The 25,226-nt window shown below is 34.9% G+C and overlaps 1 protein-coding gene across 3 annotated transcripts; it reads left to right on the top strand.

Moving 5' to 3' along the window:
* The first annotated feature begins 1,595 nt into the window (after positions 1 to 1,595).
* Positions 1,596 to 23,768, top strand: LOC149774212 (uncharacterized). Of its 3 annotated transcripts, none has more exons than XM_089945619.1 (6): positions 1,596 to 1,709; positions 9,697 to 9,839; positions 11,085 to 11,158; positions 20,012 to 20,335; positions 22,762 to 22,844; positions 23,329 to 23,768. In XM_089945619.1, the coding sequence occupies exons 2-6, from the start codon at positions 9,730 to 9,732 to the stop codon at positions 23,593 to 23,595; spliced, it is 858 nt and encodes a 285-aa protein (XP_089801745.1). In that variant the 5' UTR covers positions 1,596 to 1,709; positions 9,697 to 9,729; the 3' UTR covers positions 23,596 to 23,768. The 3 variants fall into 3 exon arrangements, with proteins under 3 accessions (XP_089801745.1, XP_089801747.1, XP_089801746.1); XM_089945620.1 differs by lacking the exon at positions 1,596 to 1,709 and adding an exon at positions 7,399 to 7,447; XM_089945621.1 differs by lacking the exons at positions 9,697 to 9,839; positions 11,085 to 11,158 and having other exon boundaries at positions 1,612 to 1,709.
* The last annotated feature ends 1,458 nt before the right edge of the window (positions 23,769 to 25,226 follow it).

Below are 25,226 nucleotides of genomic sequence, written 5' to 3'. Positions count from 1 at the left end.
TTTGACTTTAGCCCACACAAGTTATGTTACCAATCCCATGTAGTGTCAGTCTGAGTGTCAAGATGCTGCACACACACACACAAAGAGAGAGAGACAGAGACAGAGAAAGGAAAGAGAGAGAGAGAGAGAGACATAAAGAGAGACACGTACAGAGTCGAAGACCAGTTGAGACAAAAGATTTTCCATCTAGAAGAATGAAATTTTTACGATTTGCATCTGTCAACCAGAGTAGCTCAATGATACAACCAAATGCACGGTTCCTTTGCTCCCATCAATGGTTAGGGGATAATAGTTCTCCGGTTGCCTATACCTCTGAAGATTTACATTATTCGTTCCGTCCGAATGTACTTGTAATAAGTTGTTTGTCATGAAAAAGATTTATTGCAATAAGAAAACTTTTACATCCATTATAATAGTTGAAAAACTGAAGATTGTAAGGTTAAAGAAAAACAAATACCTCAGTTCAGGAGAAAAGTCGAACCCCCAACCCCACGTAAAAAACACGGTCGATAACATATGCTCATTAGAGAACAATGTCGCAAGAATTGTTTGGTTAGAACGTTTTGAATCAGAGTAGTCTTGAATAAGTAGGCCATTACTTGTATTGATACTCAGTATTCTCGAAATGTAAATTATGATTAGTGGCATACATGCAAAATCCTTTGAAGCATAATGAACTGGAGAACCGGAATCACATGGTAATTTATACGGAAAAGGAATCCTTGCGCATGCCTGCATCATGTAGCTACTTTGAGCACCAGACTTGTGTAAATCAAATCAAGTTTGCATGCTTCCAGATTGAATATATATATATATATATATATATATATATATATATATATATATATATATATATATATATATATATATATATATATATATATATATATATATTTATTTATATATACGATTTGTCAATGATATACAACGAGAAGTATACATTATTTCTTTACAGGAAAACGAGGTTCGCCGAGATGCATAGATGTTTTCATTAAAAGGACACAAGGCTTGCCGAGGTTCCTTTGAATAAAAAATGTATACATCTCGTGGAGTATTTGCCTTTTGTACGGAGCTAAAACGTTTATGGGCAGCCGTATATTGACGAGTGAATGAAGTCACATCTCTGTCGAGTATGTCCGCTACAAAATTTAGTTCTGTCACTTTTGGCTATTCACAATCCCCTTTGCATATTGATTAGTTGATTATTTTCTTTTTTTGAGTTTCTATTTTTGTTCACATTAATTAAATCAAACAACGGGAAACTCCCAATGGTCTTGGTTATATCCACCTTATTTTTATCTCCCATTTCTCGACATCTGCACGAGTACGAACTTTCATTAAAATGTGTATACTGTTAGAGTAATTCCAAAGCCATAAACTGTTAAATAAGCAATGAAATAAACATCTACCAAGTAGGGGCTCAGTCCAAGCAAAATGTTCATAATTGTGAGATAAGAGAATCCAGGTCTACATACAATTAGTAGCAACTAATTACGTACTTTTTTGATATATCTTGACACAATACTTAGGAGTAACCTACTTAAAGTCAATTGTATTTAACTTGACCTTGAGCAGTGCTGCTTTATAGAGTGTTTAAATTGTTACGACTTCACTTTACTGCTTATATTCTGTATCGTGCATATAACTGGATATACATGTACCTGCGTTTTGAGCGACAATGTGAAGGAGCGCTTATTACATGATATCAGGTAATTCTTTCAGTGTACAATTATGACACCTTAATTATAATGATAAATACAATCTTTAGTCGAACATTTCTTTATCAAAATGTGTATATATTATTTAATTTGATCTCAAATACGCTGTGTTGACAAACTATTCATTTTTTATGCAATATCATATTGTCGCAGATGTTGCGTATTGTATGGATTTCAAAACATTAAAATAATCAAAGTGCTTTTCATACTTTGTCTTGTTATATGTCAGCATATTGTGACTGCTGCTGTGCAAAATAGGAACTGACTAAAGTTAAGGAAAACATACTGGTAATTCAACCCATTCAAAGATGAATCATAACAATCAGGGCCCTATTCTTACATTGTATCACTATTACATGAACAGGATATGTAGCAATAAAAATAAACTATAAACGTAACCTCAAATATAACGGAAAGAGTAATATGCTCATGCGTCGGGTTAACTAGTAATGGAACATACATCCTAAAGATAAAAATATCATTCATATGAATACAAATCCCTTGAGCTCTGATAAGGCATACAGTTTCAAGCATATTTGTCTTGGTTTTATGAGGCAGATATTTACAAATGTGATAAAAGCAAACTAGATTGTGATAAAATGCGCTTGCGATGTTTAGAATCCTGAAAGTAAGTATTGATAACATTTTATATTTATACTTTATTACGGAAGAGATAAGAACGTATTTACTAATATCAATTTATTGTATTCATGCGCAAAATTAAGAGAAACTAACGCAAAAATGGGACTTCAAAATGAATACTTCTTATGCTATATAAATGTGTGTGTGTTTACCCCTATTTAGGTAGGAAATGTGTTGTTTAGAAGCTTAATGAAGTGTTTGTCCAACATATTGCATGCTACTAATTTTACAGGTTATAAGATGAGCAACTGATATTAGCCCCTGCTTCCAGCTTTATCTCCCATATGCTATTTCCATGCTTCATAAGTTGAAATGTGTTGCATTGCTCACTCCACAATTATATATACATTTAGTGGGCATGAAAAAACACATTGAGATAAGCTGCCGATATGGGTGAGCCCATGCTCGTTTACCTAGGTCTTTAATTCTCCCTTAAGAACTTAGCCTATATGTAGGGAAACTATCAAGATTTCCATTTCTATATTCAGGTACTGGACATGAAAAGGGAAATACACATATGCATCTACAATTATTGGCACGGAAACTCTAACAATTAAGAACGTAAGCTAGTGACTCAATCTGGTGCTTGGTGATCAAACATAGTAGGCGTGTAAATATGTGTTTAACGACCACATACTTCTTTTTTCATTTCGTAAATATTCAGTCGTCTCATGAGTTTAATTTCATCGTATTTACTGCAGCAAGTCGTGACAAGTTACAGTTATAAAGTACTTTGAATGACAAGAGGGTCACCAGGAACTAGACTGTTGATTCAATTTATGTTTATGTAGCATGTTATCAAAGCCATGACTGGTGCTAGAAAGGAAGCATAGTTGTACTAATTATTATCAGAATCTTGTGTGTTACTTAATTAGACCTAATGTATTCCAAACGTAAAGATTTATGAGATTCAAGCCAGTCTGTCTACAAAAGAATTGCCTGTCGCACAATCTTAAATTTCACAAAGTGCAAGTAGAAAGACAGAACCAAACTGCATAGTCATTTTCCATCTATTTTCCAGAAAGGTTTCCTAAATATTATATATACTCCTTCATAGTGGACTTTGGTTACATCGATTGATATTTAATATGCAATTTGTTATCGTTGTTGGATTCATAAGAGTTATTGTTAAATTAAGTTTTAAAATACCACTACTAATATACAAAATCTTTGTTAGGTACATAATGAGAGAATAAAGAGTACTCACGTTTACTTTGTATTCTGTACCAAAAGCATCATTATACTCTTTGCCTGCATATCTCGTCCCAATTAAGTGTATTATTTTACATAAAAATAGAACTCATTCGTCATGTTGTTTATTAAAAGCTAATTAAGGACCTTAATAAACTTTCTCGTTGAAGCACAATGCCGATTTGACCAGTGCACTTGGAGAGGTAGCCATAATACAATTTTCCAGACTGCCATTGTTTTATCTATTTTGTAGGAAAGATAGATACCTTTTACATTTACTACTAACTATTATTCAAACATGGTCCTTAAGTGAAAAACCCCTGATAATGTGACTATTTACTTTGATAACGGAAGTTTGAAGATAAACAACGTGGCTGAGCTAATTATTGTGTGAATGATATCATTGTGATCAAAGGTTAAACAAGTGTCATTTAATAGTTTAAAGTCTATGTTGATAACTCTACCTGGTGACAAAATATACACATTGAACATAATATAATTGACACTATGCAATATCAAAAGTTTTATTGACAATATATTTTTATATCTAATGTTTGAAGATTCACAACGTATGAAGCCAACTGTATTTTAGCTATGAAGATTTTGCTTAGTGTTTGAACAAATCAGACAAAGCTGCTTATTAGTCTAATAGTCAAGTCATACGCATCCGGAATAATTTGTAATATTGATTTCATATGTTGTATTTTGTGTTAATTGTAATGTATAAGCCATTACATCACACATAATTGAAATACCATTGTATGTTTAATTGAATTGGCATTGAATCTGGTGTAGACATTATTTACAAAATCATCACAACTATTCGTGCAAATTATATTTCTCATTTAAATTAGTCCATTACGGAAAATTGTATTTAGGTGGTAAAACCAATTTCAGGATTCTTACTTGGAAAACATATCAAAATAATGCTTCCATGTTCTACCATTTTTATTTTATTGAACTTCGTCAGTAACAAAGATGTAAGTCATTGGTCACGGTGGGTGAGTTTTTTATTTCCCGGTAATCTGAGGTGACCTCTGACGAGATGCTCTCTGAAGATAACGTCGTAGTACACATCAATTGATAAATAGTGACTGTAGTTAGTATAGACTCAAAATAAATACAACAAAATAGATACAGGGAAATATCATGCAAACGTAAAGGCATTACATGTAATGAAAGAGGATCAAAATTGAAATTAGAACTGTAATTAAGACCTTTGCATACCAGAATTGTGGTAGATCCATTAAATAAATATGATTGCTATATTCTTATATTACATGATATATTTGAAGTCAGCCACGATTGCTATACATTAGAGGGATATGTGATATGCGTAGAAAGCGTTTGTACAAACCTGAATAATGACAGGATTAAGTACATTGACTTTATGATATGGATCTAACAATCATGCCTGAATGTAACTCTCGATCATAACAGCGTACCTTTCATGGTACTCCAAAAGTTCAACAAAACATTCTTATTTAATAGCTTTTGTCACGTCACCAAATCCGATTGTTTTGTTTAAAATGTGAAACAGACGCACTTTGCCATTGCGCCGGACTTTTAATGTGATTTTCTTAACATTAGTCTCAAGATTATGATTACATGCCAAAGTGTATATTTTTATTGCCAAATCTCATTTATATTGAGATGAAACTCAAAAGCTTCACAACAATATACAACTTTCAAGGTTCTATCCGTGTTACATACGTTTTGTATCTCGACTGTAGCTGAGAATATGTCTAGGATACTGAGAAGACCGCATACAAAATATACTGATATATGATGACTAGAGAGTGTTCCTTACCATATTATCTGTCATTTCCCAAAGTCAAGGGCATAGTATGAACATTTATGGTGACATATAACTCAGGTGGCATGTTAAATTATGATATCAATAGTATACCATCGTGTTATATCCATCTCAAATTGTAGACATTATGTTAACACACTGATTGTCTATTCTTTCTTAATATTTGCTTGTCCAGCCACAAGGTTATGTTTAAAACAAGTCAGGAAGAAATGTATTTGTGTGATTTATAATTGTATTTATGATAACGTCTGTACTAAAAATACGTTTTGATAAAATTTTTATCTTAGTCTAACTGTAATCACTGATCATACTAGAGTGTGTCACATAGCTAAACTGTGACTTTATTATCCAAAATAATGTAAATAGATAATCTTTGTGCATTGACAATTGTAATATTGAACCTATGAATGACTTATTTCAAGATTATATATCTGAACTTGAATGTGTGTTGCATATTTACAATCATACCTTTGTCCCCATTGTTAAGGTCAAAATCAAGAGAGGCCAGAAGTCTATTTTGTTTTAGCCAGGATCTCACATTTTAACCACTTATCATGCAGCTGGCTTATTATTCATTCAAAGGTCAATCTCATCATAATACATTATTCATTTATCGCCTGTCCAGGATGTACGTAGGGAGTGATATATTTTTGTCCCCATAATAGTCAGACCGATATAATGTTTTGATATCTAAAAATGCTGGCATATTTATTTAATTTTAAAGGACTATGTTAAGTATTTTTTTTTTATTTTGACTGCATCCATAGCATTATTTGAACCTCATAGCATGCAGGTAGGCGAAGCTCAACATTTGTGTACATCGAGAATTATATACATCAGTAACAATTTAAGAAAAGTATTGTAAAAAGTATTTTCATAGCATGATTTAAAAGCAAATGTGTGACTATAAGCCTCAGTGACAGATAAGAAACATAATTCTGACATCTCCTAAACCACCTCACTTAGTGGTATCAAAATATTCCATCTGCCATGTTCTAGCCAATGTTGTGTCTTGTAACTTATAAATAAGTAATTCATGTTTTGCATCAACTAAGTGAAAACAATAGCGATTCAAACCAATTTTTATTCATTCAAATCTTGAAACGTGGTTTACATTATCTATATCTTGTGTCTGTATTTTTGCGAATGAAGGAGCGGTTTGGATTTTATTTCCAGCCAAATATTTATATTTTGTGTTATCACAAGATATTTTATTCAAACTAATATAATTGTTATAACAAGACGTTTTTGCAAAAAATCAGAGCAGGAATAAAATCTTATTGTAAAGCAGACCAAGGAATGTAAAACAATTTTTGGTAGGTATGCCTTTGAAAACAAACTGAAAATGACAGTTTTATAAGTTTAATGCAACATGAAGAGAAATCTCCGAATCAAGTTTAACCGTTAAAAGCTAATATGTTTTACCTAAGAAAGTAATGTTGTTTTTTCTTAGCTCATCGTTGAATAAACTGCCAGTTGCCGAATCACACAGCAAATAACGGCGGAATGGTTTGATGTAAGCTGCGTGAGTCGGCACCTAACAGTTTATACCACGATAAACAAATATTACGACGTTAAACGTTTATAACTGCATTTATTAATAATTGTATTTTATTTTTATTGTTATTTTGTTTTGCATAAAGATATTTCGTATCAGTTTTAGAGCCTCTTTAAGCTGATGAATTATTGTTGAGGCGTCTGTTACGTGTCTATTTATAGAAGACGGAATCTCCATCTGCAACGTAATGACTTCGTCAATGTCAAACAAAATGTTATGCCAATGGCAGACGATGTAAAGTTTTGATCATTCCACAGCAAGTTCTCAATCTTTTGTATAAATTGGTATATGTTTTCTGGGTAGAAGTTCAATATTCAAAGCCAAGGATGTGCTGTTTTGTTCGACATACAATTGATTCTTGGATTTTATGCTATCATGAGTGCATTGAGACTTGTGAATACTTATTTTCCAGACACTTGAGTGAACGATACATATATTATATTATCTCTAAATATATTTTTGTGTTGATTAACATTTTAGGTTACCTACAAGGACTACTTACAAATGAAACTAAGACTATTGGTAAGTGTTTATAGTGATGAGGGTCCAACAGTCAAACAGTGCAAGACATCAACATTAACAGTTGCGATTGGGGTGTAGTAGATTTCCCTCCTACCTCACTTCATAACTATAAAGGTTGACTTCTTACATTGTTGGTCTGTGAATCGGATCGTTATAACGTTAGCCATTCATCCCTCTCCTCCCAATTCCTATACCCATTTACCTTCATTTGTAACGAGCTGTAGTGAAAGTGCTGTATCCCGAATCATCTCGACCGATTCTGAGTTTCCCAGCTTTTCTTTTTCAACTCTAGTGAAATACAGAATTGTTTGCATTCAGAAAAACAGTAAAGATGTGTTATTTGATTCTGTCAGACAAATTGATTAAATTTTCTAAATAAAATAAAAACCCACCGTTTTATTTCGTTTTAAAGACATGCAGTAAGTATGCTTTCCAGTTCAATGTTTACGTTAGTTACTTTGCACTTGATTCTATTTATAAAAGTTCATATAAAGCTGTTCTTCGTACAGTTCATACATAAATAAGCTCAGTTGGATCTGATCACATTAGTTCTGACCAATGTAAATCTTCCTTTCATTTATCCACTGTTGCAACTGCAATTAGTGTTAGTTGAACCTGAATCGTGTGAGACATATCATGTCCACTTTGGTCTCTTTTACGTGACAATTTAAACGCCTGCTTCATTAATATTTATGCAAATAACTTCATTTCTTGCAAAGGGGACAAACCTTGAATAATAGTCATTTATTTAAATGTTCAATATATTTCCTTTTCATATTTTGATGTCTAAAAGTGTGCAGTGCATGGGATTTACATTGTTCAAGTGTGTTTATGTGTCATTCTGTGTTCCATGCCCTTATACACTACTTAGATTATTAATATCATACTTGTAACATGGGTTAAGTTAGGATGAATATATGCTGGGTACCTATTATGGGTCACACTGACCTATACTCAATGATGTATAGAGAACCAACAGAATGATTACAAATTGCCTCTTGATTCTAACTGCACTATCTTGTAAATCATTGTCATCAGCGCTGAAACTAAATAATGGATGTATGTTGCTTACCAGAATTAGCCTAATTGCAGGGACGTATTGCAATTGCTAGAAGCTGTGTTCATCTTTTTGTCCTGGCTGTAACTCCGATATATTAAGATATACTTACGTATAACATAGACTCTGTGTGGATATTGTCATATTACACTGAAAGACTGGATAACTGAACTTATTTACTACCATGACAACACCTTGCGATATATTATATATGCTTCATATCATCGGTGATAGCATAGCAGCAGATGTCATTAATTTTCAGCAAATTGAATGAGAAATCATTCACATCTGCCCTTCCGTTTTGGGCCACCACAACTGTGTCCTAGTTATGGGCAGCCCTTGTTTTAAGCACACATGTCATGTATGACTCGTACTTTAAATTACGTCGTCAGGAATTTCTCAATGGAGTAATATAGATTAATATGTTTCAATGTTAATTGTCAAATAAATATTTGTGTGTTAAGTTGGATATATTTAAAAAATATTTGGTCTATTCAATCAGTACTTAATTTCAACGTATGAGGCAGCATTAAATATTCTTGAAAATTATTTGTCCCTACGTGTGTCACTTACGTTCCCATTCGTTACAAAGTACAAAATAAATTTATTTCCATTTTGATGACTGCATTGTATATTTCTCGATTCATAATGAACAGCTTCTACATGAAAAGTGTGGTTTCATTTCCTTTTTCAAGGCGACCGATATATCGGGATATTTCATCTGTCATGGAAATCATAGTGGGAGCTCCGGATTTTCGGATTTCAGGACAATCATGAGAAATCATATAATTCTTTTTGCAGACATGAACGCGTAATATTTTGAGGAAACAGTGTAAATCATGTATCATGCGTGACTGTGTCGTGCATTCTGATCTGTGTGGAATCAAGAGGGAAAGCACCTCATTAAAAGTAAAAATGTACACATACCCAAGTTATGCTGTTGCAGGTTTTGTGTAGTTGTTTATGTTTGTATTGTTTTGCCTTATCCCATCGTTCTATACCATCTTTATTCTACATTATCTCCGCCAGCAGTTAAACGCGTTATGTTTTTCTGTTGATGATCTGTTGGGATATTTAAAAGTAGATGACGAATGACATGACAACGATTCCCAGAAGACATATTTTGTGTTTGTTTATCTGTCCCGAATGCAAATCAAGTGCAGTTTATCCATTATAACACTTTTATTTTCAGGACAAAAGCTGCTGAATTAAATATTATACATTTATGGAGAAGAGAGAAGAAACTGACAACCGTGATGACTTCATTTGCTATATGAACAATTCTTGCCAAGGATACTTAGCTTTAAGTGACAATATGAGATCACAGACATACATGTATGTAATTTTTGTTTTGGAGTATGGCATGATCATTTGTGTTCACCAAACATAGCTGCATTACTAGAAATAGAAATACACTCTCAGGTGCTGGTAAACTTTGTAGCACAGCAAAATATTAATCATTTGAACAAACATGGGATTTAGTTTAGAAATAGATAAAAAGTAAATATATTAGATATGACTTCTGTGGCCCATGATCCAAGTTAAAAGGACCTTTTGATGGTTTAACCTATTTGCAACTGAAGGCACTATATAAAAATATGACATTTCAGCTATGTTACACGTTTAGCGTTGGAACACTACTGAAATTATTACCTGAACCTTTCGGCACGGAATCAGAAACATGTTTCAAATAAATGAAGGTCAAGGCAGGCTTCTTCTCGTATGTTTTTCCATACACAAACGTTTGCGGCTAAGGTATATCTATACTGAAAATGTTAATTTAGATATTAAAATTATAATCTTTATAATATCCTGTTAAGTCTATTAGTTTGCTGTGGGAATCGAATTAGAAGCAGGAATCGAATCGTGGACGATAACATAACATAATTTAAAATGAAATAACCATGATGATTTCGCACATAATGTTTAAAATATTTTATAAATTGTTTAGTGTCATATGGCAAAATAAAGAAACAAAATATTACAAATATTATTTTGACATGCATTTTTACGACATTCCCAATCATAGTAAATAGAAAAATCTTTGGAATTATATTCGTTTATATGTTTGTTAAGCAAATTAGCATACCTTCAATCCTCAGAGCCATCAGACGTCTCACTACCTTGATTTAAAAATTATTTATATGTCATCTAGTATCTGAACGAACATTATTGGCGACTGTTGTATGGAATTAGTCTTTGTGTGTCAGGGAAATATTTTGTTTTAAAAATATGTTGATCGATGTTACATTTTACAAAATACTTGGCATGGATAAAAATGGTCTAAACGTTGTCTGTTATTTATATACATTTGTAGAAACGGTTACGCAGAAACAAACTGAAACATATTTGTGTGTGCCTCTTTGTTTAACTTCTGCTTTGCCAGAGCTTGCACAAATTATATTCTTAAATATAAACATGGGCACGCATGCATATTTTTAAAATGCTAAAAACGACATACATATTTATGAAGCTTGTGTAATTATATTTTGTTATTCCGAAAAATAATGTTTTAAATTGATATTTAAGATCTTTATGCAACATAAATCTCAGTTTGTCTAATATTATTATATGTTTCAGAACTAAGCTGTGGACTTCAACTTTATATGTTATTGTATTTCTAACTTTGAAGTTTGGAATCGAATCCGTAGAGGGTAATAATTAAGTTTTGTTCTCTTTTCGTATATATGTTGATCAAATTATGCGACATGACAAAAAAATTACTAAGAAGTTTGAAAACTTGGAAAAAATGATTGATATAATGTGGTGTCTTATCTAATGGAAAGATACCGGAAAAGTAGCGAAATGGATGAACTGTTAAAACTTCTATTTGAAATTCCTTTGTTCAGAAGAAATAGACGTATTAAATATATGCACTGCAAGCCTTTAATGTGTATTTAATTAAACTCAGAACATCTTAACATTTATTCCCATGATGTGAATTTATTATTTATGTTGTCATTAACAATATTTATCCACTTATATTATTTATTGTCCTATATCGAAGCTAGTCTGCTATTGTACTCCCAAAGTAGTTAACCGCTCCATTGGCCTATGTTGTTAGATCGTCTGCCTCGGATGCTGGAGTTAGCGGGTTCCAACCACCGCTGAGTCATACCAAATATTTAAAAAAATGTACTATCAGATGCCTTGCTTGGCGCTTAGCATTACGATGTTCGTGTTGAAACTGGTCTGTCTGGTGTCAGAATAATGGAACATAATGCTAATGTATGTGGCATGATGCTCTAGGGCTGGACATCACCATAAACTGCCACATTACAGACATCGTAGCGATATGACTAAAAGTGTTACAACTGTTCAAAATCTAGAAAGACACATGACAATTGTTAAATACAAGCATTTGATCTGCAGATAATCAATATTCAATCATATGAAATATGACTGAATGTGAGTTAGTTAGCCCATAGTGTGTAACCAATATCCAAGAAATAAACGTTCCTCGCCTTAAGTGCAACTTTCAATTTAATTATAATACACATTTCAATTTTTGTAAAAGAACACCAGAAGTATGCAATGCAATCACAACTTTACACCTCTTAAATTCAATAGATTTCGATTATTGACTATCTATACGCGAGTTGAGAGCAGATATAATGTGTGGAGTGCACATTTTGGATACAGTGGATGGAGCTTCTTTGTAAGTTATTACTTAGTTTAATTTTACAATTTCATTGTAATCTAATATTCATGCAATCTTCATACTTAAAATTGAGCACTAGAATTGCATGTCCAAAGTGATTTGTGTTGGTTCATTGGTTAGTGTGTTGGACTTAAAAAGCAGAATGCGGTTTCAAATTTCATCATTAAATCAACTCTGGTTGTCAGGTGTCAGATTACAAATCTGTTTACATTTACCATTATGATTTCTCTGCATGAAAAACTGGTAAATATAAGTGACTTTGTAACAATAGATAGATGTTTTAAATATCGTACAATTGCATAGAGCTGTGGATTCCTCAAATTGACCTTTACAGACAAAGATCCTTAAACATATGCATCTTAACATTATATTGTCATATGATCATCTGAGGACATTCTTGAACAAAACATACTACAAGGGTAATGAAACTGCAACATGAACAGCGCAATCCGTATATACGCAGAAATACCATTGAATTTGAGGTATCATTCTGAAATGCAGAACTACTGTTAATGTATGTATGCATATATTTATATATTACAAATAATATAATATTTAGGTGAATTAATTGTAATACATTAAGAAGCATTAAAGCAATAAAAAAATGTATATGGATCAAATGTCAAACACATCCTACCTCAAACATGTCGTACCTCTTTTACTCTATTTCGAAAAAACTTTTGTTTTTACCATCATTCGTTAAACACAAACAAGCATTTGTTATAGAGAGTTTCAGGTTCATCGAGCAACGTTAGATTCAATTCACCAGTGCTAACAAAGATATATGGATCAGTTACAAATGTCAGAGACTATCCCGTCGCGCTCGCATAGAATGCCTCCGACAAAGACGACACATTCTTCTTGACTTCCTTGAAGTAGGCTGTAAGCCGATTGCCTCTCTTGTAACACCAAACGATAATTTGCGTTGGAATATCCATCAAATGGACTTTGTGTTGACACATTTGTTAAGTTCGGTTTTATCTGAACCACTAGGTGCAGCAATCGGATCAATAACAGTTCTTCCTTAAAGTTAAAGGGGTAGAAGCGTAAGCTTGGTGTAGAGGGATCCTAGTTGTTCGGTGTGCATATTGTCGCGGCCGTAATTGTGTGCATCATGCACATGCATGAGGACAGCGTGTTGATTGGCGTTGGTATTGAAAAAGTGTGAAAGTTTTAGTCATTGGATTCAATGCATGGCCAAATAACTCATGAAATCCTTAAACTTTACTTAGTCCACCTGGATGCAGTTACGTTTAGCAGGTGACTTTGAGGCTTTGGCTACCTTGATCGGAAATGTATTTCAGAAGAAATTGTCCATCGTATCCCGAGAAATTGTGAGTTACTACCGTTGCATAGATACGGCAACCTCGGTAACGTTGAATGTTTTCCTGGCTCCAAGTGTCGTCGATAGGATCTAAGATCCATCTAGCAAAATCAGGAAGAGTGTTGGGTCCTCGAAATATTATCTCGGGTCCTCATGGAATTTAACTACAATAAGGAAATTGAAAAAGAGAAGCTCTTTGATGCACTGCTTGCACGCTTAATGAGAGACGCACCAATTAGGGATATGAGGAGCGGTCTATACATTCGGAATATAAAGATAACGTTCCCTTGTGTCTCTTTCTTCTTTCATGTCTTCTTCCTGCCCATAGTTATGTTTCTGGATGTAACATTCATATTCAAAGGTCATGATTTGGCGCCAAATATGGCATCGGTATTTTTCTTAACAAATGTGTGCCTTGGTATTGTTGGTGCGCAGGAGATGTACACATATACAGCACAATCTGAATAGTTGGCATGCACTTTTCTGCTCTAAACCTGATGTCTTGCGATGTTGTTCGTACCACGCAGGACTCACAAAGGCTGGATGGCAGGTTCAGCATTTAATTCGTTCTTTTCCTCCAGGAAAGCATGGTTTAGAGCTAAACATCCATAGCATCTCTCTCTCTCTCTGCAATAAACGTGATTGGGAAGTCCCTGGACACATTTCTTTTTGTAGTGTCAGTATGCGAGAAATCCGGTGATTATGGTAATGCCATCGAACTGTTATGCATGATGATAGATGAAAATGTATTTCCTGTCTGGCAAACTGAGCCCTCGAAATTCCAAATGTCCACAAGTTACTGAGGATACATTTTAATGTGTGGCGTACAGCCAAGACATCTTAAACATTTTGCATTTTAGGAATGCCAAATGCAGTCACTTTCGATAATTCTGCATGCTGTATAAGGAGTTCTGCCTCTCTTCGTTGCTTGGGTTTGTCCGATTATCGAACGTTGTCAAAGGTTCATTCACTTTCTGCGGTTTCATTCTTGTCTTAAATTCGCCCCACTACGATGGTTCGGGCTAAACACACGTGGTCTTGTAAGTTGTTAATTGGGACGATATGTTTCGTGATACGAATGTCGTTCTCCATTATTACTTATTATGGACCGCTCCTTTTTGAAGGGGAAACGTGATTCATTTAAAATGTGACTTCTTTGTTGATGTTGTGAATACCTTCGTTGGATCGCTGGACGTGTTTGTCGATATCAATTCTGCTGGTGCGTCAAACATGATCCTGGTGGGTGGCTTGAAACTGTCGTGTTGAATGGAGAGTCTCAAACGATTCTTTTATTTGTCTTGGCTTTATCGTTTCAATGTCTATATCAAGGAATCCCACAAATCGGTGATGAAGCAAACTTCTTTCCCGGGTGACATTTAGGACTTGAACTCCGTACAGTTCACCATTTAAGTGTAACAGGTGGTTCTAATGTTCTTAATTGGCGGTTTTGAAGAGCTTTAGAAGTACTTTCTTTTCGGGTAGACTATTTTGGTCTTGGAGGAGATGTAGATGGCACTAATTCAGGCTAGCTAACGTTGTCTTCATAATACCTAATGTTTTGTTTGAGGCGATATGGCACATCGATGTCTCTAACATTTTTCTCCTTTCTCCCTGAAATGGTGCGATTGTTTCACCTTAATCGCTGATTCAAATACAATTTAACCAACTCCGTTCTCTCCGTCTGTCTGTCTCTATATATAACTATATCCACCCTTCTACCTCTTCTTCTGACAACGACTTGCTGAATTGAACAAGGGTAAGTGTTAGCTAGACAGTTTGGAACACTGGCTGAATTAAACTTACGACGTTGCTATTCGAACACCATCTATGAATTGATAACCCTGATAATAAAATCTACCAGAATTAAACATGTTCCAAGAGAGAAATTCAGCTCCTGCCATCAGGACAGAACGTATTGCTCTCAGGATGTGAACATACACCAGAAAACCACACTGCTCCTCAGCGGTGTCTCCTTCTCATTCACTTCTGCTTCGCCCTTGCCCATGATGCCTATACTCCTGATACGGTGTTTCCAAATTCGATTTTTATAAAGATCGAAAATCCATTTTTAAAAGATCATAAAATACATGCTTTATGTGCCTTATTACTACACTGCCTGCCTTGAATTTAGAACAAAACAATGCATCACTCATTGTAAGTGACTTCATTGACTAGCCAATATTTTACTAATTTATCATTGGATTTACGGTTTTCCGAGAAAAAAAAATTAACAGACCTGTTATATTGTCTACGACTAATTTAAATATATCATACTTTATTCCGCATTCACAATGCAGAGCCCAAACTTCCATTATGGGGAGAAAAAAAAATGTAACAATGTTTATCATATTTGCTCTCAGCTGATTTAAGACTGTGATATAAAAAAATGTTTTGAGGGGGCTGTTTAGCTGTCCTTAGTTTAGTGGAACTTTGCAACATTATGAGACAAATATGTCATCTATTAAATTTTAGAGTGGTTATAAAAGCAATGTTATTGCAGTCAGGGAACAATAAACATGGTACTACCTTTTTAAGAAATTGAATAAAAACATTTTACAATACATATGTTTCGTATAGAATTCGTCCTTGTCTTCAAAAAATCAAGATAAACCCATCTTAATATTGCCAGTTAGTGTCCAATAATGCCACCAAACAAAGAAAACATAACCAAATCTTGTGTGCTACTTCACTGTTTTTTACCATTCTATCTCTTGCTCTCTCTCTGTCTATCTCTCTCTCTCTCTGTGGGTACAATGCAATGTTAATTTTTTGTCTCTCCGTAAGGCTCAATGCTTATCCTCATACTGTCCATCTCTCAAAACACTGTTACTAGCCTTAATACTAGAGGATCGTTCATTCTGTCCTTACTCAGTTGTGTGTGCTTATGTGTTGGCGTGTGTTAGCCTTCGCTGACACACATTATTTGTGGCAAATCTATGAGGATAAAATACAAAGACATACCAGCTACTTGACTTAAATCGTTTACTTTTATCTGGTAGGTGGACGTCGCCTTTCCCAAGATTTTAGAAATCTCATTTCGGGGGCTGCTAGATTGTGTGAACAATCTTCATGAAGCTGATCTTGGTTGTTATTCCAGCATATATATTTTACCATAATTGTTTTCACTTGCGAACAATCTCGTTCTGCAGTAGATGGAAGTTGTGTTGTGTACGTGTTAATCATGTCATTTTCAAGTGCACAAGTGTGCACTTCTGCCAAAACGTTTTGAAGAGTTTTGACTGACTTATATAGCCATGTTCGCTTGGTTTGTGCTTTCTCCTTGCAAACGTGTCATTGTTTCATCTTCACTGCAAACTTTAATGTAAGTGTCATACACGCTGCTTGAAGTCTTTACATTTCGCAGTGTAAGTGTAAGTCGTCGTTATAAATTTTCAGGAAGTGCAATTTTGTAACTCTCATATGTGATCATAATTCTAAGGACCGGGTTAATATCTTTTGGAATGAAGCTGGACTCAGTTGGTTTTGTGGCAGACGTGATAGCGTTAATTCATGTTCGTTCGTGTCGTCTTCGATATCGCTGAGATACATTTAAGTTAAACCTTCAGTTCGTATGATAGGCTATACGGGACTTCGTTGCCCCTTACTTTCGTCCCCTTTCTCACAGGAAATATTTAATCTTGGTTACACAAATTTCATTGGAATCGTTTTATACACATCTGGTCCCTTTAAGTTGAGTTACTTTCGCAGAGTCAGAGAATTCAGTCAGACGTTAAATGATGAAGATGGAAGGGTCAACAAATATCGACCTTGTGGTCAGATATTTGCAATGAGTTATACGAAGGTTTACTACCGAGAAAACACCGAACTACTTCTCAAGAGCTAATAGTTAAGATATTTAATGTATTTCTAATGACAAAGTGCACTGGACTCCAGAATTACAACATCGCCAAAGTAAAGGAACGACAAGTACAACTATGACAAAGGTCAAGATACATGTTATTACTGTCAAAAGAAAGAACATTGATGTTTGGAGTGTCATAAGAAGGAGAACAAACAAATGAAAGATGCAAGAGGAATATGAGGAGAGGGCTTCATAAACAGGAGAACCCATACCCGTCAAGAAAAGCAATAAATCCAGATTTAAAGAACCCACAGTAGAATAATCCATGCCAGTGAAGAAATTCAAAAGGAGAGACAAACGATGGAAAAAGAAGAAAATTCACTTGTGATGTGCGATTTGTGATAGGTTCAGGGTGATATTTTATATTATGGATAAACATGAACGCATTCACGTACGCACACCATTGGATCACTGTGGAAAAGGGATTGAAGTTTGACCTTATTTGAAATCTTTTTAGTAGTATCGCTTTTCGAGAGATCTAGATGACTAAAAGATGTACTGTTGAGCAATATTTTGACAAACTCGTGGACATTACATAATGAAGTTGACCTGCCTTTAACCCTTACCACCAACAAGCCCTACCTCTTCTCCTGGTAATGTAGATCCTGTTTTAGTGGCCACTGCTGCTGATGGCCTCTCAGTGGTAAAGAGTGTAGCTGTTGTAATGGTAGGAATTTAGTGCCTGGGACGTAAAGATCTCTTTCTCGTGGGTGGAGTTAATGAAGTCTGGTATATTTGTCTCAGATATCTTAACTCTGCCAAAATGTCTTGTAGTACACTCATCATTTGACTTTCAGCGTCATTCTTCTGTTCTTCACATTTTCTTGTCCCTTCCACGTCTCCTTTTCTTCTTGATTGTTCATGATATTGTTGAATAATAAATGCTTGTTCTGCTAGCTACTTTCTGCTGTTGGTTACATTTTTCTTATTCTTCTTTCTGTCTCTGTCTAAAGGCGTCTACCCAATGATGGAAAAGGCAGTTAAGGTACTGGGGAAGGTCCTAATTTATGAGAAATAAAATCATCTGAATCCAAATTAAAATTATCCTCTGTTGGAGGCATGAACGTTGATGTTTTGGTAACTGTCATGCAATCACTTCTTGTGTCAACCGGAGGGGCACCCCCAATACATTTTCGTAGTTTCAGCCATACTTAAGCTATGCCGCTTTGATTCACTGCGGATGAACACCGGTGCGTCGATAAACTGTATGGAAGGTCACACATTACTCTCTTCTGATTGTAAGAAAGCTTTCGCGCTCTTAGTGAATTTTTTAACGCGATTTGGAATTGGTAAAAATTTAATTCCATTTCGATCCGGTCTTAAACTATAAATACAAGCGCCTTGTATCGTGGATTTACTTGATCTCACGATAAGATGTGGACAAACGTTGAACCATTTACGCTAATTTTGGGAATCCAGTTCAACCCAAAGTATCTGATGTATGCGAAATCATCATGGGATATCACCAAGATTACGAACGCAGATATTTTGAAAAAAATGATTCATTTGTAAAGACAATGCTGTCTGAAGTTCTTGCTGCACGGCCCCTTTATGAGACGAAGTTTGTGGAAGAGTAAAGTATTGATTATATGCCACGTATGTCAATTCACTTTGGTTATAAAACAACCACCGCCACCCCCGACAAAAAGACAACGGCCCTTTTCAGAGCCACTCAGATGTCAGAAAATACTGTTCCACTGATGCCATAATTGTTTTGGTCTCTGTGTTGTGGTAAATTGTTTCTTTGTGAATGTCTATGTTTTCAACTTCGACTATAAACCACTTTACCATTAAACTCTCCCGTTGATTTTATAAGCCATTGTGACCTTATATGCACTTTAGACCCTTCAAGGTTCTCGCCATGTTAATGTTTACTCGACAACGTCTTCCCATGTTAATTCTCGTTTGACCCCCAAGTGGAAAATACTTCGTAAAATAGAAGGATTAATGTTAATTCCGGTAAGTCCTTAAGTCCATTCCTATGTTAATTTCCCTTTGACCCCAAGTGCCACTTTATGTCTCTGTGAACACTTTCGACCTCGAAGTGTCTCCTCAATGATAATTTCTCGTTTGACGCCCCAAGTGCCAAATAATATATAAAAAAGAAGGATAATGTCAATTCCAGTATGACCCCCAATTTTCACATATAACTACTTTCGTTAATGTTCCATTTCGGACACTGTTGTATTTTTCTCTTTGTTTCAGCGTATGTGTATGCATGAAACCTGATAAGTGATAGTGGTCGACGGCCATACCAAATGTAGGTTACTGTTACAAATTTTTCATGTCTCAGTCATCAGGTAAATTGCTAGTATTTAGTTGAGTCTCTCGGACAAATTGTTATCGCCGGTAAGGATGACCAATTTTGAACATGCATCTCGAGAAGTACTACGTCCTGATAATAAAATATGTCGCAACGAACTAGATTTTATACTCGAGTTACAATACACATCTTTGATGTTTGAGTGAGATTAGTTTGCCTATATAGTAACCAAATTGCACGTGAACATACATTCTGAGAAGTACATGATCGTTATATCAGTTGAGAAAGATAATGGTAATATAACTTATCATTATATTTTACTCTACCATTACTCAGTATTGATTACATAAGAATTAACAAAACTATTTGTCAGCTTCATTTATTGATATCAATGCAGGACTTACATGGATTACCAAATCGACACAATATACCAAGTGCACGGGCCAGACAGCCTCTTTGATTTGGCAATGTAAGGAAGCAGCAACTGAAGAAATTAGACAGCTCCAATGGCGATTTAACCATACCAACCTGATAGCGTATAGTTCGAAGAAAAATGGCTTTCATGTAGATGCACAATACGAAGGGAGGGTAGAAAGAACGGAAGAATATGGAATTCTGCTCAAGAATATATCTGCTAAAGATGTTGGAATTTACAGCCTGTATCCTGTGATTGCGTGGGAAGAGAGTCCAAACATACCATCAATTTTTCTGAATATCATAGGTACAGCAACGTATATTCACTACAATGTTTCAATGTTTTTCTTATTCTCCTGTTCATGTATATTCCTGATGATGTAAATATCTCAAGATTTTATGCATTTCGCGTGAAAATCTCGATATCATCTTATTGTAATTTTTTAAAGCAAGTCTTGTGTGTGTTTATAATACATTCTAATTTACATACGCGTAATATATATGTAATGAAAACATATTACTGTACAAATATTCACGTTTACAGTATTATATTCTTTAGAAGTAGTCGCTGAATCAAACTAAATCACAATTCAGAACATATATTGTTCAAGTTTTGCTGGTCGACAGATAGTAGGACACACAAAGACCATATCCAACACAAAACATGGAAATCATTAGCATAGCAAAAGAATTCTTATCCCAGATGGCGCTCTCACTTCTCTCGAAGTGCACTTATCTTCGCATGGCATATATGTTAAAATACAAAGGGTTATCTTGAATGTGTCGTCCCCTGAAAAATCTACATGACTTCCTGGCACGGAGAGTTGAAGAAGAAAACTCTTCATCTTTGTTCTAGCGACGGAGAATTGAGAACAATATATGAAATGTTAAATACTGACCAATGTTATGCAGAACAGCAACGATAGCCATTTATAAGCTTTGCTGTGTGCGTTTATACGGACACACACAACATTCTTTATACTACGTGTCGTATATTCACATTAACTTACTAACTATATGAGGGTCCAATTTCAGCTGAAGATAAAATGGGAGTGTGTAATTAAATGATGCACGGGACCACGATTCTGCAACTAAATGAACTATAATTAGCTTGAGCCTATGTCTTGCTGACTCTAAGGTCTTCAACCTTGTGTCTCAAATTCCAATTATACATGGTTTTGCGTCATTAGCTAGAAATTAAATAACTCCTATGAGAGCAATAATGAAGTGGGCTGACGAAATCTGAATGTGCTGCTTGCGTATATGCGTCTGTGCTATTCTAGATACGAATGGTTATATTATTCATACGAGAAACCTATAAAAAAAAACGATTTTTCTTATGAATTGTAATAGGAACCTCTGTTATCTATTCGCATACAGTTTCCACGTCGAGCTTTTTGGTAGGATAGCAAGTCAATCTGTTTTCAATCTGATTAAGACCAGATCGCCGCTGTCCTAAGTGAAGATCTGACGACGACTTCTTAAGAATCATGTTCTGGTGACCTTTGAATTAGCGAGTGGAAATGCAGCTTTCAAAAATGTAAAGGTCAATTAAATCGTTCGGTACACATTCATGCTCTTCTTTCATAGCGCTCTGTTTGCAAACTCCAAAATAGTAGACTTCGTCTGATTGGTTGATAAAATCAGCGATTATGATAATAACATAGGTTACCAGAACATGACCCCTAAGTGGTCCCTATCAGATTTTCGTATATATAATCGGGGATCTGATCTTAATCAGACTGATTTTTTTCTTGTCCTACAATCATTATTAGCGCTTTCCTTTTGCTGTTTATGACGAGCTATTTTTAGATTTATTATATTAACTTTCCTGTATTAGTATTGACAATTCATTCTTGCTCTCTGTGTTGTTGTCAAAACCAGTTATAGCTTCATCATTTGACTCATGCAATGTTGTATTTTCGCTCGCTTGTAGACCTGATTGAAATTAGCTCAACGTCTGTTTCTTCCCAGATCATCATCGATTTTATACATAAAATATGATCTTGACAGGACCGGCCTTAGGAATCGGTAGTAATCGTTTAAATATATTTATAGAGATAAAGTAATTTCAAAGCAATGGAATAAAACGTTTAAGTTCCATATCAATTAAAAAAATAAACTTGTTTAAACGATTATTTCCAACTGCCGTGCTCACAGGGGCCCCTCGCCTTAGCAAGAGAGAGAGAGAGAGAGAGAGAGAGAGAGTAAATTCAAAACGTTGGAATACAGCTTTAAGTTCAATACCATATGAAATTTGTTTAAAAGTGTATTTCCAAATGCGTGTTTACAGGGGTAGTCTCTCCTGATCGTGGAGACCATGCCTTTGACAAACGGACACATGTCTTCTGCATATCTCTGACTCAAACGCTATCACCTGAATCTATCTGGCAATTTGTCGAGCGCGAAAACGGCAACTCAAATGTCTCGTCTGATTTTCCTTTAATTAAACCAACAATAAGACATATGAAAATATTTCCGGTATAAATTAAACACGAATCCTGTATTTACCAGAGTGTACATGTTTAAGAAACTTGCAGAAGCTTGAATTTTACCCATAATTTTCATCGAATTTAATCACATGGCCCTTAACAAGATACATTACATATATGATTGTGATTTACGGTGCTGAATATATTGCTTATTTTGCATATAGTATATAATAAGGTTTTTATTTTTGGTTTAATACCAACGAAATTCATATATATATTTTCCCCATTTATTTTAATTTAGATCTCACTAAGCAACAATGGTGTACGTGTGAAAGACTGGCAGTATCACCAGACTGGATCGCTGGAAGAATGTTTAGCTTAGTGGTACGCAAATTTAATAGTTTGTTTATTTTCTTTCTTGTCCATACCCATGTAATCATACATCCATGATATGGCTTAATATGGATATACATGTATTCGGTCTGTAGTTATGTATCATACACTTAAATTTTCCGTATTGATCAGAATCGCTGTAATTATTTGTAATATGCATATGCAGTGTAAATTGTGAATTCGCTTCTCTTTGTAATGCATTTCAGACTGTATCAATTATAGTTATATTACATTCTTAATTATATGCAATATAAATCAATTAAGAAAAGTTTGGTATGTGTTCCTTTTAACACAAAAAATGTATATGTAACGTTATTAGTCAACAAACTCGCTCTCCTTTGCGTTCGCATTTTTGCATTCCATAATTAATTTAACGCTTATCAAACATATGTGTGTGTGTGTGTGTGTGTGTGTGTGTGTGTGAGTGTGTGTTCCACGAGCATTCAATGCACCTAAGTTTAATATTGTGTTTCAGACGGACGGTTGTATTTTAGAGATAAACTCTTCATTTTGCTGTGCAAAGGGGCCAGCGATCGACTGCATGGACAACAATCCACAGACGTTATGTGTCTCTATCAATCTGACCGAAAGTACCAATCAGATCAAACATCCAGTCATCCTGACTGAAAGCACCAGTCTAAGGAGAAATCTTCAGAACCTAACTGAAAGGACCACTCACAGTACCATTGCACCTGAAGATGCAAATAAGTCGTACGTGGTACAACATACAACAGGTACTTAACGGTGTTTTGACTGAAGATAATTTGTATTCCACCCAAAAAGTGACGTTTATTTATAAAAAGGATTGATAATTTTCCACTTAAAGGGCTTTCAGTTACTTGCTATTATGAATGCTTGGTTTTATAGCAAAGTTGTAAATTGCACGAAACTCATCTCTCTTTCACGCGAGTTTCTTCCAGGGTCGATAATTGTATCTCATAAAGCAATGCGTACATTTATATATATATCTTGTTAACGATTGACCTACATGTCCTTGGTTAACGTTTCAAAGAAATAGCTTATACACGTTTCAACCGATATATATATATATATATATATATATATATATATATATATATACACAACGGAATCTGCATAGTGCATTTAAGGGATATGAAGCAAATTATGGAACAGTTATGCCATACCACATGCGCACGATGCGTGCCGTGCATGACAGATTTGTTCAGTGAGGCAGGTCCTTCCTAAGTGATCCACTAAGTGAGACAATTGTTATCCGGTTCCTCTTCTATTGTCGTGTTCTTCCTGCTTATACATCAGTATGAGGCAGATACAAGATAATAACAACATAAAGTACACAAAGAAAGTCTCACTTACCTTTCTGTCAGTTTATTGGTGTTGATGGTGGTGTTGTATTGGGTTTAACACCATTTTCCAGCACACAATAGGCTATACATGGCGGTTAGCAAATCAGGTGGGGGAAGAAAACGTAAAAATCCCGAGAACAATCACCAACTCACGGTACTCTACTGGCAAGATATCTCACATACCCACACTGGAAGAGCCTGAGACAGAGGTGAGATGTCGGTGATCTGAAAAACCGAGCGCATCAGACCACTCGGCGCCCGAGTCGGGATCATAATTTAATACATATTTAGCACGTGCGTAAACCAACGTTAAAAAGAAACAGAATCGTTATATGTATCACATGCGTAACATTGAAAAAATACACGTAATGCCTTTTGAAAACACCTGACGCAGGCAACGTTTCCGTCAGTATCCTTAATAGTAAGAGATTTGTATTCATTTTTCCCTTTCTTTTCGTCTTCTTCTCCTCTGCAGATTGGTTGTCAAAGAGATATGGTATTTCCACGTACCTCATTTGTTTGATTGGTAGAGTGGTTGTTACATTCTTAATTTGATTATATTTTTCCTACAATGACTAAAATGCATACACATGAGAGTATTTTAACCGTGCTAAACTGTGTTTCATGATTATTGTTTTCAATCTTAAATATCTTTTTTATATTCAGCTGTTCATCCAGTACATCATCACTATATTTGTCATGTTTTCTGCTTACACGCACACACAGACACACACAGACACGCGCAGACACACACACACACACACACACACACACACACACACATACACATATATATATATATATATATATATATATATATATATATATATATATATATATATATATATATATATATATATATCACAGAATATAGCTCAAGGACACGAAAATACTTTGTATTACTGATTGGATTTTCATGCTTTAGAATTCAGGGTTTGGGAGCGGTGGGGTGGTCTAAAGCACTTGCTTTTACCGACGATTGCTATGTCACTTCTACCCACGTGGTTTCGAGTACCGGGCCCGGTAAGTGGTTATGTGAGAATGCTTG

Source organism: Sinohyriopsis cumingii, unplaced genomic scaffold (genome assembly GCF_028554795.1).
Source record: "Sinohyriopsis cumingii isolate HCF-2022 unplaced genomic scaffold, ASM2855479v2 utg000379l, whole genome shotgun sequence".
Classification (NCBI taxonomy): Eukaryota; Metazoa; Mollusca; class Bivalvia; order Unionida; family Unionidae; genus Sinohyriopsis; species Sinohyriopsis cumingii.
The sequence above is the reverse complement of the archived record's forward strand: the minus strand, read 5'-3'. Positions and strand labels throughout refer to the sequence as shown.

Bases quoted from the DNA above. Each gene is read 5' to 3' on its own strand.
- LOC149774212 (XM_089945619.1), top strand. From the start codon at position 9,730: ATGGAGAAGAGAGAAGAAACTGACAACCGTGATGACTTCATTTGCTAT. The intron at 20,336-22,761 runs GTACAGCAACGT...ATTTTAATTTAG, and splicing joins AATTTTTCTGAATATCATAG to ATCTCACTAAGCAACAATGG. The intron at 22,845-23,328 runs GTACGCAAATTT...ATTGTGTTTCAG, and splicing joins GAAGAATGTTTAGCTTAGTG to ACGGACGGTTGTATTTTAGA.